The 19044-nt window shown below is 20.6% G+C and overlaps 2 protein-coding genes across 2 annotated transcripts; one reads left to right on the top strand and one right to left on the bottom strand.

Annotated features, from left to right (window-relative positions):
- Positions 1–356: 356 nt before the first annotated feature.
- On the top strand, positions 357–1364 carry LOC128953464 (uncharacterized). The gene has a single exon (XM_054298945.1). The coding sequence runs from the start codon at positions 357–359 to the stop codon at positions 1362–1364; it is 1008 nt and encodes a 335-aa protein (XP_054154920.1).
- Positions 1365–14522: 13158 nt separating this feature from the next.
- Positions 14523–15779, bottom strand: LOC128953463 (uncharacterized). The gene is made up of 2 exons (XM_054298944.1): positions 14726–15779; positions 14523–14611 (listed from the first exon to the last, which is right to left on the bottom strand). The coding sequence occupies exons 1-2, from the start codon at positions 15777–15779 to the stop codon at positions 14523–14525; spliced, it is 1143 nt and encodes a 380-aa protein (XP_054154919.1).
- Positions 15780–19044: the final 3265 nt, after the last annotated feature.

Genomic DNA, 19044 nt, shown 5'->3' with positions numbered 1-19044 from the left:
ATAATTAAATTACACACATATATTAAAATTAATAGATTTTTTTGTTAATAATAATAATAATAACCACAAAAAAAATTATGGATCAATTAATCACAACAAGTGATCAGTCAATAGTTAGACAACAATCATCGGCCATTAATTTTAGCGATATTATCGACGATTTAGTCTATCGGTCGACTAAACCGAACCCGAATCGGGAAATATTGGTCGCTTCGAGTAATTGCCAACAAAAAGGATTTAATAATAATAATAATAATAATAATCTATTAAATAATAATAATAATAATAATAATAATCTAATTAATACTAATATACTAAACAATATTCATAATATTAGTAATAACATTAACAATACAATGAGATCATCGCAGTCCAGGCAAAGACATCCGGCACTACTGTTATCGCCGACAAAGACCAGCAGTGATCAGTCAACGACAACACCGACAACAATACCGACAACAACAGCGACCAAACTATCGCAGACAAGACCACAATCGACAACAACAGCCACACTGACAATGCCGACCAACAACAACAACAACGACAAAGCGGTGATCACTACATCATCATCGATGGTAATGATGAGGACTACGGCAGCCGACCGATATTGGACACCACAATATCCCAGTGAATCCGAGTTTGACACAACACGTATAGACAACTATCTGAATGCCCTGAATCTAAGCCGACGACAACAACAACAACAACACAACCACACGGCTGCTGCCCGTACTGTCCGATCATCGGTAAGGCCATCATCGACGACGACGACTACTACGGCTGGCGGTAAACATTGGCGATCGCGATCAGTGGACACTACACTGACCCGACTTAAGACATCCATACATAGGCCGATGTCGTCGCTGTTGAATGCCATCACATTTCCGTCCAATAATAATAATAATAATCATTATTATCGTAGTCGCCAAACAAAATCCATTGTCGGCGGCGGCGGCGGAGGTAAAAATAATGGTCAGCAGCAGTCAATGTCTATTATGCGAAACGTTTTGGTTACCCGATCCGAGTCACTAAACTCTGAGGGTTCATCCTTATCGGGTGAAAGTGTCTGCTGTGACCATCACAGCGGTTCCAGTAGTCATCTTAGTCATCATCATCACCAACAACAACATCATCCGGCAAAGTCTGTCCTCAAGAAGAACCAGACGGCAGCTATTTCCGAGGCCACTGTCGCCGCCGCCGCTACTGCCGCTGCCGCCGCTGCTGCTGCAGCAGCCGTAGCGGCCAAACAACATACCAGTGCTGCTGCCAATGCCATGAATGGTATGCACCATCATATGGGCACTACTGGCAAAAAAAATGTTACATTCAGTGCCTTCGCCACCATTCAGCTTATGGACCGATAATAATCATCATATTATATAATAATAATAATAATAATAATGTGCTTATTATGATAAGCTTTTATGATATATACAGCATATATATATATAATACGATATATATATATTATACTGTTTATATATAATATGATAATTAAATTTAATTTTTTTTTAAAAATTAAATACTAAATACTAACACATATATAGAAAAATAGTGTTATTTTTTTAAAATTATTAGTAATTAAAATACTCCTCCTCTCTCTCTCTCTATTTTTTGTTGTTGTTTTATTTTTAATTATAACTAATTATAATATATTTCTAACTAACTAATTAATTAATTAATTATTATTACTACTAGTACTACAATTTACTGATAATAATTTGTGTCAATTATTATCAGTGCAATAAAAAAATAAATGCAAATTATTGTCAAATTTATTTGTTTAAAAAAACATACTTACCATTTATTAATATATATTTAACATATATATATGATATATAAATGATAAGATATATTTTTTTGTTGAAATAAATATAAATATGATATATATATATATATATATATATATATAAAGATTTAAAATTTAAATAAATTACTTATAAATATTATTATTATGTAAATTAATAAATAAAAAGATTATAAAAAATTTCTCAATAAGACAGACACTATAGTAATATAAATATATTTATATATTATATAATATTATATAATTTTATATAAAGACGTTGTAAATGCTGTAGAATTAATAAATAAATAAAATAATAAATAAATAATAAAAAATTTTTAAATAAATTAACATAAAATGAAGTTTTCTACACTTCCAGCGATTTATTATTATTATTAATATTATTATTATTATTACAAGAATTGGGTTATTAATGAAATTCATAAAATAAAAACATATTTTTTGTTGTTTACCTAAATTTCCTGCATTTTATATAACAACATATATATATATTAATATACTGTATATATTGAAAATATATTGTATATACTATACAAACAGTATATTAAATATATAATACACTTCAAACAAACAGAAAATACCCGTTATTTGAGAGCAATTTAAAAATATATTTATTTTTTTATTTAATGTAATCAATATAGCAATTGGTTTGTATTTGCCTTTTATTTAAACAAAAATAAATAAATAAATAAATGCATAATTTATAATCAATAGTAATACTAATATCAATATATATAAGTTACAGTGTATAGACAGGTAAGTATTAATATTATATTAAAAAAAGTATATCTTCAATAACATTAATAAATATATTTTTGTTTTATTTTTTTTAAAAATTTTATTATTATTATTATTACTTTATATTGTAATATATTCTCAGTGTTGTTGTTGTTGTTTGATTTTAGTTAACATATTTATAGTATTATATAATAATAATTTTATCATAAATATTTTTTTTTGATAATAATTATTATATATATATATATAAGGTATAACTAGTTATTTATAATAATAATAATAATAAGAAACAAAACTATATAATCCCTAAATACAAATATATTATATGTAGGTATCTCTTAAAGTGTATATATAAATATCATATATATATATATATATATTATGTTTATATATTGTATACAATATATAAAAAATAATATATAATGATGTTTAACGGCTATCTCAACCTCAATATTCCCCCCATATATTGAGTGACCCAACAATTTTCATAACCTTAAAAATTCATATCAATTGTATTATTATTATTATCATATTATTATTAGTAGTAATATTATTGTTACGATTTTTCTTGAGAGAGAGAGAGAGAGAGAGAGAGATATTATGTTTTCTTATATTATTTTTTTTGGGAAGAAAAATGTATTTTATTTTCATATATAATATTATTTCTCAGCAAAAAAAATAAAAATAAATATTGTTTATATAAAAATGTTGACAAAAAAACACACATTTTTTTTTACTGATACTAATAATAATAAGCAATATTTTTCATATACAGTATATAAAATAAAATTTATAATTTACTGACTATTATTTATTATTATTATTATTATTACTTATTTTTTGTTTTTATTTATTATTATTGCCACAAAAATAAATGCTACCGGATTTTTTTTTTTTGGATTAATATTATAAGTATTATTAGTTTAATTATTAATAATAATTTTTTTTTGATGCCATTAATTGAAAAAATTAAAACAAAATTTTCTAAACTATTGGATTACTTATTAAAAAATTAATGTACAATATTTTTTTAATTAGTTTTTTGTTGTTTGGGGGAAAAAATATGATTTAAGTGATATATTATTTGTAATATATATATATATAATATATATGAAAATATAAATTATACCAAACTTTAATATATGTTTAATAAAATATTTTTTTTTAAATTATCTAATACTTTAATATTATGCTAATATATTGAACACAAAAAAACCATTGATATATTATATACTAGTAATATATAATTTTTTTTATATAAACAATAATTGATTATAAACTACATTACAATCAGTGCTTTATGAAACACATAAATTAAAAAAAAAATAAAAATTATAATTATTTTTTTAAAATACAGTGAAAATACTGTATTAAATAAATTGCTTTTGAAATAAGTTTTCTAATTTGTATTCATTATTAGTATATATATATATACTGTATATAATTATATAATACAATACTGTATATATATAAAAGCTAATCCATTGAAATTATCGATAGTAATAGTAATAATATTATAATTAATTGTTAGGTTAATTAAAAAATAAAAAAAAAAATTTGAATTAAATATAATAGCATTTACACTACTAAATAGTGATGAGCACCTGTTGTTTATTTTTTTTATGTATGTATGTATGTCTCAGTTGTTTGGTTTGCCCTACAAATTGAAAGTAAAGTCACTTTTATATATATATATATATATATATACAGTATATATTATACAGTAATATATGTGTGATTTATATGTGAACTAATAAAATATAAAAAAAAACCTTAAATATTAAGTACACAAATACAAGTAAATAATTTACTTTTTTATATATATATATTTAAATGTTGTTTTTATCTTAAATCTAATCAAATAGTTTTTTTTCTATACTATATATATAATATAAGACCTAAAATTCAATATTTTAAATCCCATTTAAATCTAATTAAATAAATTATTTTTTTTTAAATTGCGACAAAACAAGGATTTATTTTAGAAACATATGTTTTTTAATAGTAATATTTATACACTATTTATATGTATTTAGTATATGTAATATAAAATTTAAGTTTATTATTATTATTAGTTTATAAAAAAAATTAAATCACATTAATTATAATATTAACAAACAAACAAAAAATTCAAGTTAATGAACAATTTTTTTTAATAATAATAATAATTTTTATAATTATAAATTGAAGATATTTTTAATTAGTAAATATTAAATAAGGTTAATATAAAAAAGAAAATTTTAACGTTAATTTTTGTGATTTTTTATAATTGTAAGTTAGTATATATATATATATATATATATATATATATATATATATATATATATATATATATATATATATATATATATATATATGTACATGTATGTACTTTATATTTTACTTAAAAATTATATATTTATATATTAAAATCTATAATTTAATTTTTCAAAATTTTATTATTATTATTATTATTAATTTTTAATAACAATTGCCAAGTTTATTGTAATAGTTATTATTATAATAATTTATAATGTTGTTTTTAAAATCATCATTAATTAGCTAGCATTTGCATCGCCAAATTAAATATATTAATAAATAATAAATTTTTATTTTTAAAAAATACAATAGAAATCTTTTTTTTGGATTATAAACATTACATGTAATACTAAAATACTATGTAATGTATGTTATAATGAAATAAATGAATCTTTTTTTTCTCTACTATCTAATAATAATATACAAAACTATATAATATGCGATAAATTATAATATAACTTATTTATATATAAAATATATTTAATGATAAATTAGAAAAAATGAAAATAAGTCACGATTTATGTTATTTTTTTTTGTTTAAAAGTACTACTCATCCTCAATAAGGAACCGCAAGTTTCCCATAACTGCTAAATACATGTGTGTGTGTGTGTGTGTGTGTGTGTGTGTGTGTGTGTGTGTGTGTGTGTGTGTGTGTGTGTGTGTGTGTGTGTGTGTATGTATGTTGATGTGTGTGTATGTAGGTGTGTGTGTGTATGTGTGTGTATGTATTTATGTGTGTGTATGTGTGTGTGTATGTATATGTGTGTATGTATGTGTGTGTATGTATGTGTATGTATGTGTGTTAGATTTAAACATCACAAATGAGATGATAATCAAGCTAAACATAATCTTTATTAATTTAATATATTAATATAAAAAAAATTATTAATATATACAGTATATATATATATATATATATATATATAATCCTCTAATGTTTTTATCATAAAAACTTTAGTGCATTACTGATTTGACAGATTAGGACCAACAACACCATTAAGTCAATTATTATTATTATTATTATTATTATTTTATATTTAATAAAAAGTCTATAATTTTGTGATGTGTGTCTATGATTATTGTGTTAATAGTAGTAGTAGTAGTAGTGGTAGTAGTAATGGTAGCAATAGTAGTAGCATTTAGTTTATTATCAAGATTAAAAATTTATTTTTATTTGATTTAATTTATTTTTTAAACATTAGATACTATATATAAAATTTATATTATATACTATGTTATATACACAGTAGCCTTTAATAATTAATAGCTATCATCCACTAAAGTACTATATATTAACAACTAAATTATTATTATATAAACTATATACTATATATATATATTATATATATACTGTGTGTATATATATATATATTATATATATACTGTGTATATATATATGTCAAATAAATTAAGTAAAAAAAAAACTTTAACATACAATATGTTCACTATATTAATGTTATTGTTATTATTATTATTATTGTAATTGTATTTCCCATTTTCCACTACCAGAAAAATGTTTCGAAAAATTGAATTTTTATCAATAAAATGTATTATATTGTTAACAAACAAACAACAAAAATATATGCTATAATTGATTTAATAGGGGTTTCAAAAAAATATATAAAATAAATAAAATCTAAAATATCTAAACCTTGTTAATAGAAAAATAGTATAAAACAATATTATTACTACTAATACTACTACTATTACTAATAATAATAATGACGATAATAATGATAAAGTATTTATTTTGTTTTTAAAAAAAAATGTAGAGAAAAAAATGAGAAATAAATAATTTTGTAAAAAAATAAAAAATAATTTATTATTTTTTTCTCCTCATAAATAAGTTTTTATATTTATATATATATTTTTTTATAAGTTCGATAACATTAGTAAGTGATTTTCAAAATTAGTAACTATATGATGAACTAAAAGCACTTAATATATATATATATATAAATTATATATAATATATATATATATATACTGTATATATATATATAAGTTATTTTTCTACACACACACACAAAACTAAATAAATAAAAAAAATGCATTGCTGTCCCATTTAAAGTGCATTATAACTTATTTGATGTGTTATTTTATTTTATTTTTTTTTGGAGGAGAATATAACAAAAAAATAAATAAATAATAATTTTACTAATATTTCAATAATTTATATAAAGTTATATATATATGTATAAATAAATATCACATTTAGGTAGTTAACAGGTTTCAATTTTTTTTTTAAATAAAAAATTTATTACCTGTAAATGTAATTTGATAATACTATTTTTGTTGTTGTTGTTGTTGTTGTATATACACTGTAATTATAGGCAATCAAAGTTAGCTAGGTTAAATAGATTTTTTAAAAATTAATTACATGTAAATGTAATTTAATATTACTAAACTAATTTATATTTATATATTAGTATATACAGTATAATTATAATATCAATATTTTTATTAGGTAATCAAAGTTTTTTTTAGCTAGGTTAAATAGATTTTTTTATTTCAAAAAATTAATATACTACTAAATTATTTAGAAATTTTTTAATAATTAACATATTTTTGGTTGTTGTTTTTTTAATAAAATTATTTAATGTTAAAATCAAGTTATATTTTATTTAATTATAATATAATCAAAAAATTAAATCATAAAAATTGTTGTGTAATGTTATCAATGTATGACTATAGATGGCAATTGTAATGCAATGTAATTGAGATTTATATTTGAAAAAAAAATTAAATAAAATAAATACTTGTTATAATAAAAATTTTTAAATAATTTTTTTTTTAAATTAAAAACTTGATTTTTCAAATATATATGATATCCATCACATTTAATTGATTTAATTGAAACATATTTCCAGTTTTCACATAATTTTTTTGTTGTTGTTGATTTGATTTTAAAGTTTTAAAGTTTTCAATTTTTTAGACACAATTTATATATATATATAATATATTTCAACTCATTTAATAAAACTGGTAATTTACAACATTTTTATAGTTAATATAAATAATTATATATATTTATGTGTGTGTGTGTGTGTGAATTAACCTAGCATAACATACTTAATAACAAAAATAAAATAATTGATATTATTATTATTAGTGATGATAAAATAAATTTTTTTCATATATATATATATTAATAATAATTGATTTTACAAAATTACTTAATGTATTATAATTATAGTAAATATTATTATTATAATAAAATTATCAACAACAAAAAATATATAACTAAAATGAAATTATATAAATTGTAAATTGAAATTAAAATAATTAGACTATTGATTAAATTTATTAAATTATTTCCCATTATATTTATACTATACAAGGAAAATGTTTTTTAATAATAAATACTTTACTTTATATGTATGTGAAAAAAATTTAATGAAATTGAAAATTAAAAATGTTCTTAAAAAGCAATTTATTTAATTTATTTTTTTATTTAGTAAATGAAATGATTATATCGTTTTCATTATTATTATTATTACTATTATTTTGCTTTTATATAAATTTTAAAAACTAAATAAATTGTAATGTAAATTAGGCTAATTATATTACATGGGAAATATAAATAAAATAAATACAATTTTTCTGCAAGGTTATTTTGCTTTTGTAACTGTTAACTGTAATTGTTATATAACTTTTATAATGATAATAATAATTAAATTAATTTTTTCCCCTAAATATTATCATTTTTATCTAAAATATCTTATTTTTTGTGATAAATCAATATTTTATTAAATATTATAATTATATTATTATAAGAAGACAGACATAAATACATACTTATTATATATATATATATATAAAATGTTAATACAATTTATTTGAACTCATTTTCAAATATATTCAATATATTATATATAATCTTATATATAGTTAAACAAGTTTTACCATTAAATCATTTTTTTATTCTCTATAAAATTATTTCCTAAAAAAATAGTGAATTTTTTAAAAATATTATAATTTACTAACTAAACTGTACTTATTTTTTAGTGTATATTATTTAAATGTATGGTTTTTTTTGTTGAATCAATTTATTTATAACATAATAAAATGTTTTTATATATTTAGTTTTATTATTATTATGATGATTATTATACTGTAACTTAAGTTTTTAAAAAAAATTAAAAAAATTTATGTATCTTAAATTAGAATATATGTTAATTTTTTTCTATATTTAATAATTTTTTATTAGTTAATTTATTTAAATAATGTATATATATATTTATATTTAGCTAAACAAGCATTTATCTATATATATATATATTAAATTATGTTAGTGACAACAACAACAACAATTTTTTTGTTGTTGAATACATAATAAATATATTACAATAATTAAAAACTAAAAAAAACAATATATTTCATGTACAGTATGTGTTATGTTATGTTATTTGGATAATACTGTATACTGTATATAATATAAATTTGTTTTATTATTATAAAAAAAAATTGTTGATATAATTTTTCAACCTTTAAGGCTTATCATATATTTATTTTTTTGGGATTAAACAAAAAATTATAATATATATTAATAATAATAATAATAATACTAGTTTGCAATAACATGATCTAAATATGTGTATAAATAATAATAATATGGGATTTTAAATAATAATAATAATATTAATAAAATTAAGTTAGCTTGTAGTTAGCCTTGATCTATATCAAGATTAATATAATAATCATAATAATAATAATAATAATCCAGAGTAACTGCCAAATATATTTATTTATGATTTATTTATTTTATTTTTTATTTTTTTTTTGAATAAATATATTTGTTATTACAGTATAATATGTGGAGTAATATTATTATTATTTTTTTTAAATTTTTATGTGTGTGTGTGTGTGTGTGCGAGCATTGATTTATAGTAAATATAATTATTATACCAATTATAAAATATAATATATATATATATATATATATTAATACATGTTATATTTATTTGTATTGTTATAAAAAAGGCGTGTCCACTTTTTTTAAATATATATTTTTTAATAAACAAATCATTTATTTATATATATCATATATATGTATATATATAACAAAACAAAAAACATAATCTCTGTTTAAATCTATATATATATATATATATAATGTAACTATAAAATGATTATCTATGAAAACTATATGATAAAACTATATGATAAAGTTATCCAATATAAAGATATATATATATATATATATATATATATTATGAATTGATTAAAATAAAAGCTTAACTAACTAACTATCCTAACATTATTAATAAAATATTTATTTATTTTTTTGCTTATTGTTATTATTTGTTGATGATAAGTTTCTAAAAACTAGAAAACCATTAATTTATTGATTAACGGTTTTTTGAATTAAAAAAAATTATGTAAAAGTTTTTAAATACAAAAAAAATATTTATTTATTAAAAAAATAATTTAAACGATTTATTTGATTTACCCAATTAATTATATATCACATTTGATATTTGAAATGATATATATATATTTTTTTTTTTGACAACATAGGGTGTAAATTTTTTAAGTAAAAGTTGACTATAAAAAATACCAATATATATATAAAGTTTTAACAATTTTTATTTTAAATGATATTTTATTTATTTTTTGTTTAATATTTGAAAATATGCACACACACACACATACAAATTTTATAATTTTTATTATAAATTAAATTAATATTTTTTATTTAAAAGCAAAAAAATAATAACACTTATAAATTGCAAAACATATTAGTCTATTATAGACCTATTAACATACAATATCATGATTTCTATCAATTATATATATTAAATAGATAAGATTTTAATAATAATAATAATAATTTTTTAATAGATTTTTTTTCTATATATCCGACCCGGGTTAATTGAGGGGGGTTATGGGGGGGGGGTTTCTAGTTTTTTAGCATTGTTGAATTGTTACCAATAAAATAATAATAATAATAATAATAATAATAATAATAACATTGATAATATTTAGAAACCTACACAATATAAAACTGTTTTATATTATATATATATAATTACTATTACTACTACTACTAATAATAATACTCTATATAAATATGTTATTATTATTATTATTATTTGTTGAATTGAAAAGATTATTGAATAAGATAAGTGGTATTAAATATTTTATTTGTGATATTATTATATATTATTTTATTTATTTTTTTTTGCCAAACAAATGGCTAAACACGAATAAAAACTATTATATATTTTTTTCAACAAAAAAAAACATTTAGTATAATACTATAGTTATTATTATATACAGTATAATTATAAAATGTATTTAACAAACTATGATAATAAATAAATGCTTAATTTGTATATAACTTATGTATAAAATATGTGTGGATTTTTTTGGTAAGGTTTAAAAAAAATTCAAACAAACAAAAAATATTATAATATTTACAATTTATTTTAATTTAATTAATTTTTTTACAATTACACATACAATTATTTTTCAATTGTTTTTTTGTTTTGTTTTTTAAATTTATTTTTTCCCACTAAATTGGGATAAATAAATACCACACAAATCAAACATTGATTTCAATTAGTGTATGTGATTATAATATATGCAACAATTTTGTTTGTTATAATTGCATACCAAATTTATTATGGATATGAATACTGTATATACTGTATGAATATATTATATAAATATATGATATGTGTTGGTTGATTGGTATGTATGATACAAATAACTTAATATATATTAATATATAAAATATATAATTCAGATATTTATCAAATAGCATTGACAGTGTGTGTGTGTGTGTGTGTGTGTATGTGTGTGTATGTGTGTGTATGTGTGTGTATGTATGTGTATGTATGTATATATATGTATGTGTGTGTATGTGTGTGTGTGTGTGTGTGTATGTGTGTGTATGTATGTATATATATGTATGTGTGTGTATGTGTTTGTTAATTTACTGTATTTTAACATTATATACTGTATTTAATAAATTATAATATTTTTTTGTTTGAAAAAAAATGTTATACATTATACAATATTTATTTTAAAAAAGTGTTTTCTTAATAAATTAATTCATTATTGTTTTTTGTTTTTAGTTTTTTTTTGTTTTTTTTTCAAAAAAAAACATATAAATTATATGCACTAAATAAGATTAGCGTGTGTTTAGTTAACAAAAAAATAAAATAATGTATAAACTATTTGTTTGGTATTTAGTATAAATACATATATATTTATTTAATACATTAGTGATGCTAAACGTATGAAAATAAAAACTAATAAATAAATTGTTTTTAAAAATGTTTAACATTTTATTTAAAAGAAAATATTACTTTAAAAAGGATTAGTTTAATATACAATATTATATATATAATATGTATATAAATAATAAAAAATATTAAAAACTTATGTACAGTCAAAAAAAATTACATAATAATAATTGTTTACTTAAAATAAGATATTATTTATTTATTTTTGGTAATCTGATTGGTATTAAACTACATTGTAGTAGTAGTAGTAGTAGTAGTAATAATAATAATAATAATACTTTAGTAATAGTACTGTAATAACAATAAATATAAATTTTATAATATTATTATTATTATTATTAGTAATACTTTACTAATAATATAAGATATATATATATATATATATTTTGCGATACAATTTGTGAATGAAATTGCATTTATTTTCTAACCTCTCTTTCTCTCTCTCTCTCTCTCTCTCTCTCTCTCTCTCTCTCTCTCTCTCTCTCTCTCTCTTAGCCAGTGATCCTACACAGAGACTGGTCTTACAGTACATCAAACAACACAACTAACTACAAAAAAACAGTCATAAAAAATACATCATAAGACCGGTGCGATCATCATATAATTTAAACTGTATATTGATTTTTATTTTTTAAATACCGGTATATTTTTTATTTTAATGTACTTAATAAATAAAATAAATGTGACGATTGTATAAAATCAATAGCAAGTTAGTATACGGGGGGGGGGGGCGCAAAAAACAGGTAGATTTTTTTTACTACCTGTGTGTGTGTGTGTGTATGTGTCGATTACTACCTTTTTTCCTCTTAATAATAATATTATTGTTGTATACTTTTACAAGCTCTACGAAAATAGACATTTATGTCTACTTAGCTCTACGAAAAAATTAAACAATTGAATGGTATAAGCTCTACGAAAAATTTATACAATTATTATATTAATAATAATTACATTACATTGCATTAAACACTATACTATATTATAATAATGTATAACAGTAAAAGTTGTTAGCCTTCACTTTATTATAAACATGTTTACCTTAAATAAACAACCAATAAAAATCAATTAAATAATTTTATTTTTTAGATTATTAAATAGTATTTAAGAAGGCGAAATTGCATTATTCTAACAGTTAAAAATGAATTCACTAGATATTAATTATAATTTATTTGAAAATAGACTTTCTTCATTTGAAAATTGTGTTTTAGATGAATTAATATCAAACAACTTCAATCGGTTTGCAGATGCTGGTTTATATTATGTTGGCCATGAAGATATTATGAAATGCTTTGAATGTAATGGTGGACTTTATTGTTGGGAACCAGGTGATGATCCATGGATAGAACATGCAAAATATTACCCGACATGCAAGTATCTCAACGAAAAGAAAAGTCAAACATTTATCAAAACATGTGTTGAAATACATGAAAGTGAAAAGCGAAACAAAGTACTTTTACCCAAGTTCGAAGAATTGATTTCAAAAATTAATAATTTAAAAATAACTAATGAAAATATAAATCATCAAATAATATGTGAAACAAATAATAAATGTATAAATGACCAATTACTATGTAAAATATGTTACGTAAATGAAATAAATAGTGTATTGTTGCCATGTTGTCATCAATTAACTTGTACAGACTGTAATTTAAAAATATCAAATTGTCCTATTTGTAATTGTTTAATAGAAATAAAACAAAAAGTTTATATTTGTTAAAATTTGATTTTTATTTTTATATTTAAGTTATTTTATTAAAACGTTCATTAAATATTTTATCTCTAAACTCTTTTTCCAAAACGTACGATATATTTTCTCCGATAAGTTTGCATTTAAATTCATGAAGACGTCTGTCCCATACAATCCAATGCCAGTTAGATATTCTAGCTTGTTTAGAGGCATATGGTCAAACATACATAATTTTTACTTGAATATTATCATTAAATTTAACAGTTTTCATGATTTTATTTTTAAAATATTTATTTATTTTTAAAAATATAGAAAATAATAAATTCGTTATATTTAGTATTTTTAAAGAAAAAATTTATAATATTTTTTAATTTAACTTTTTTTGAACGTAAGATTATATAAAATAAACAATATTTTCCACAAGTTAAACTATTTATATTTTGTATATGAAATTTATTATATATATAATTGTCTCCATTATTTTTAATAAAATTAATTATTTCTTTATGTCTTGGAGGAAATCCAAATGAATCAAAGTATTCTATTGGTCCCGTCTTAGGTAAATATATTGCAACCCAATGTTCTCCTGGAAACGTTGATTTTTGCGTATTAACAATAAATCCACAAGGCTTTTTAATTTTATATTTTGGTAGCATGTCTAATGATTTAACACCGCAAAATTCTTTTGAAACATATTTATCTTTTTTAATATAACTCATTATTTCATTTGTATACATGATTATGAGTAATCTACAGTAACGTTTCTATTTTCATCAATTTCAATTGTGTTATCGAAAACAGCATAAACTATAAGTTTTAATGCGTTTGCTAAATTTTCATTAAATTTAATATCGATATTAATATAACCACTTTTTGGTACATTTATGTAATTTTCTGGAAAACTATAATCACTATTTAAATTAAATGCATATAAACACCGACCAGTTTTATAATTTGTATAATCAATAGGTGGAGGAAAATTTACTGCATTTGCACCAATATTTAATAGAAAATCGTGATACTCTCGAGTATAATAGTGTATATCATAATTTGGTTGAAAAGGTAGCTTAGGTAGCATTTCTCCGTTAACATTTAATGCTAAATAAGTAAGATTATTATGTGAAAACTTTAGAGGGTCATAACGATTGTTGCCATTATATGCAATTTCTGTAACTAATCCTAAAATTAATTTATGTGGCAGTTGTCCAATTATTACGTTATCAATATTAAATGATGATTGTCCAGCGCTTAAATTTACAACTTTAGTAAATGGTCTTTTAATAGGATAAATTGCTCGTGATAAACGCAATGCTTGCGCGTGAGCATTTAAAATGTTTGGTGCAATTTTTACTTTTCTTACAAACAAACTCATGTCCATTATTTTTAAATGAGGAAATGTATCATTTGTCCACCATCCATCTTTTCCAATAACAGGCCAACAAGGCGGTGCTTTTGTAAAAATCAATTTTATTGGTACACCACTAATTAACAAACGATTAGTTGTAAAAATAGGACCATGTAATTTACCATACAAAGACACTGGTGTACTTTTACGTACCATTTTTAACAAAATAGGGTCAGGTTTGTCATACTCATAATCACTATTCCAATATGATGTAACAAATCCACTTGGACTAATTGATTGATTTGATATATTAGTAATATTAGTTACAGCTTCAATAAATGATAGGTAATTGTAATTTTTAGATGCTTGAGACACTAAAGTATTTCCTAAATATATTGCTAATTGATCGAATGCAGTGTTAAGTACATAATTCACAGGACTATAATTATCTTCAGTTCCTAAAGTATCTGCAAAATCATTGCCATTTTGATTTATTACTTTGTATTTTAACCATAAAAAAATATCAGGCATATAAATGTATTCATCTGTAGATGCCTGGATTTCAAACTCTATAGTATTTGTATCAGCAATAGGCGCTTTTGGACGATATTGTATTATTTGAGAACCTTCAATGGCACCTTGATATGGCATACGTTGAAATAAATCAAGTTCGTTTTTTAATATTTCATTCATTTTACATAAATATATCCAATTTTTTTGATTTGATTTTACGACGACAAGATTTTTTAGACTTGCGTTTAATTATTTTTTTAGTAATATTTTTCCTAGAACGACGACGTGGTGGTTTATTTCTAGGTTTACGCTTTAAACCAGATTGTTTATTTGCAATTTTATTAGTAGAAATTGGTTTTGTTTTAAATGGTAAAAAATCAAAATTATTAGGTTCTAATTGATTTATGCCTTGTATAGGCTGTCCAGCACCAGTTTGATTAGTTTGCTTTGCTTGATTACAATAATATTTTGTGTAATCATGCATTTTTATTTAATGTGAACATGTCAAAGACAAAATATTAACTAACTATATAGTCGTTTAGGTCTAAATATAAGTAATACTAATATGTTTCCTTCATTTATTAACAAATTATTATCATTATCATCAGTTATTTTTAATTGTATAGAATGAATTTCATTATATTTTATTGGTAGAAAACTTTTTTGTTTAAAACTAAATTTCATAAAATTATCATTTTCATTTATGTAAGTGGGTATAACTCTTAATAAACTAACTTTTTTATTATTAAAAAAGGATTGTTTAACAATATCGCAATATATTTGTAAATAATGAATTGTATTGTTAATATCTACTGGTTTAGTATTGGATATAATTGGCTGCACAATCTCCATATTTTTTCTAAATATTTCTTCACTAATATATGATGGGTTTCCTTCGTAATACCCACCCCCTAATCTAATTGTTTGTGGTAGATTAAGTGTATTGTAATCTTTCATTCCTAATAATTTTTGTAATGTATCGTTTAATTCTAAATAAACAATACCACGTAATTTATAAAAAGCGATAAATTCAGTTGGGGTGATATTTGGATCAGGTAATTGAATTTTTAAGTTGTGATCATAATCATTACCTTTTATATTTTTACAATAAATAGCAAAATTACCATTTGTCAATGAAAATTGATTATTAGATTCATTAAAATTAAATGATAATTTGTTTATTATCCATTGATTTGCACGTTTTCCTAAATTATCTAATTTTTTAGATAAATATGTAGGATGGTAATTAGGTAAAAAATAAACTTGTGGAAAACGTTCAAGTATTAAATCTTCGATTTTTTCATTAATTTCTGTTACTGTTTTTTTAAAACTATCTACCCAATTAATTTTATCTAAATTATAATCAATTGTTATATGATCACCTTTAGTATAATTTGTGTTTGTTGGTATGTACATAAAATTTATCTCTGAATGATCACCAATATGTCTTATATCTTGATCCATAACCCATTTCATATGAAATCGGATATTTAAATTATCAACAATTTGCTTTTCACTTAACTTTTTAGGAATTATTAGTTCTTCTAGTGCACATTCCATATTATTTTCAAATTTTATTGGTGGATTAAAATTATAATTTATTTCACAGTTATTATTTTTATTTGTTAAATATAAATAAAATTTATTATTATACGATGATAACATTTTTAAAACAATTTTTGTGGTCTTATTATTAATATAGCTATCATTTTACCATATCTAAGTAGTAAATCATTGTTACTATCGTCTTTTATATAAAGCTTTATTGAATTAAATTCATTAAATTTTAATGGTACAAAATGTTTAATATCAAAATCAAATTTCATAAAGTCATCTTTTTCGCTAATTGCTGTGGGTATGACACGTAATAAATTTAATTTACTATTATTATAATAAGATTCTTCTATTATATCACAATATATGTGAAAATAATTAATAGACTTTAATTGGCTGCACGTCAGTTACAAAATGTTTAATGTCATCAATGTTATTACGTAATATATTCAATTCTGATTCAGATTCTGATGTAGGAATTGGCTTTTTCAATATATTTAAACTAGTTTTTATATTTGCAATATTGTATTTATTAAATCCTAGCAATTTTTTTAATTTATCATTAAATTCTAAATAAAATAAACCTCTTAAACTATAATATTTATAGGTTTTATAATTGTCGGTTGGTGCAATTATTTCACTGGTTTTGGGTATAAATGGATCTTTTAAATCAATAGCAAAATTTCCATTTTTTAATTTATATATATGCTTCTCAAACGAAAATTCAAATGGATTTATAATCCATTTTTTATTTAAATCACTAGGTTCGCAGTCTTTCATATATAATATTTCTTTATATTTTTCGTTTATTAAGTTATTAGCTTTTTACGTTTAAATCACTAATCAGCTGTTTCAAATTTTCACGCCAATGTTTAGTTGTTGAATGATTTAAGTTTATCTTTTCAATGTAATGGTTACCATATTTATAATTTTCATTTTCTAGTACATTAATTGAATTTACTGTTTTATCTGTTGTTTCAAGTAAATCTATTACTGAATTTACTACATCAATTTCATCTTCTGATAAATCCATTATCCATTTTAAATTAAAAGTTATTTCCAAATCACTTAATAAATCCTTTTGATCAAGTTTTTTAGGAATTATCAATTCTGCCAATGCACATTCCATCGGCACATTGTATTTTATTGTTTCATTAAAATTTACATTAAGCTCACATTTATCACTATCATTTGTTAAATGAAAAATTTGATTTTCGTTTTCTCTGAAATAATCCATTTTTAATTAATTTTTATTAATTCTTTAGCATAATATGATCCTCGTATAATTGAACCAGATTTGTCACGCACTTTGTATTTATAATATGGAGAAGTATATAAAATTTTAGCTATAGTGAATATTTCTGTACTATAATTTTCTAGATATCCTTTATCAAAAATATTTCTTAGTAACTTAATTTTAACTTTATCTCCTAGTTTATATACTTGCTTTTCTCTAACAATAGTTGTATGATATAGATTATTATAAACATATATTTCATTCTCTTTAGTGACATCAACTGGTTTGTATTTTGTACGACTATGTACTGTATTATTATATGTTAAAATAATATTATTCAAAACATCAATAAAATTATCAGTTTTATTATAAAACAAATATTTTTGAATTTTTTCTTTTATTGTTCTATTCCAACGTTCAACTGTTCTAGCTTTAGATGTGTCACGTAATATTAAATGTTTAATTTTTCTCCATCGCAAATATTTTTTTAATTTTTTATTTGTAAATTCTCTTCCTGCATCAGTAGACAATATTATTGGTTTACGTTTAGATGACTGCATTATGTAAATTATTGCTTTTTTAACCACATCAGCATTTTTATATTTCAATGGT

Source organism: Oppia nitens, unplaced genomic scaffold (genome assembly GCF_028296485.1).
Source record: "Oppia nitens isolate AA-2021 unplaced genomic scaffold, nextdenovo-longstitch-racon4-pilon3 scaffold22_pilon_pilon_pilon, whole genome shotgun sequence".
NCBI lineage: Eukaryota > Metazoa > Arthropoda > Arachnida > Sarcoptiformes > Oppiidae > Oppia > Oppia nitens.
The sequence above is the reverse complement of the archived record's forward strand: the minus strand, read 5'-3'. Positions and strand labels throughout refer to the sequence as shown.

What these genes read in the sequence shown, in the direction of transcription:
- LOC128953464 (XM_054298945.1), top strand. Translation starts at nt 357, where the DNA reads ATGAGATCATCGCAGTCCAGGCAAAGACATCCGGCACTACTGTTATCG.
- LOC128953463 (XM_054298944.1), bottom strand. Translation starts at nt 15,779, where the DNA reads ATGCCATATCAAGGTGCCATTGAAGGTTCTCAAATAATACAATATCGT. An exon ending in TTATACAAATTATAAAACTG is followed by an intron (nt 14,612 to 14,725) that starts GTCGGTGTTTAT and finishes ATGAAAATTTAG; the next exon opens with CAAACGCATTAAAACTTATA.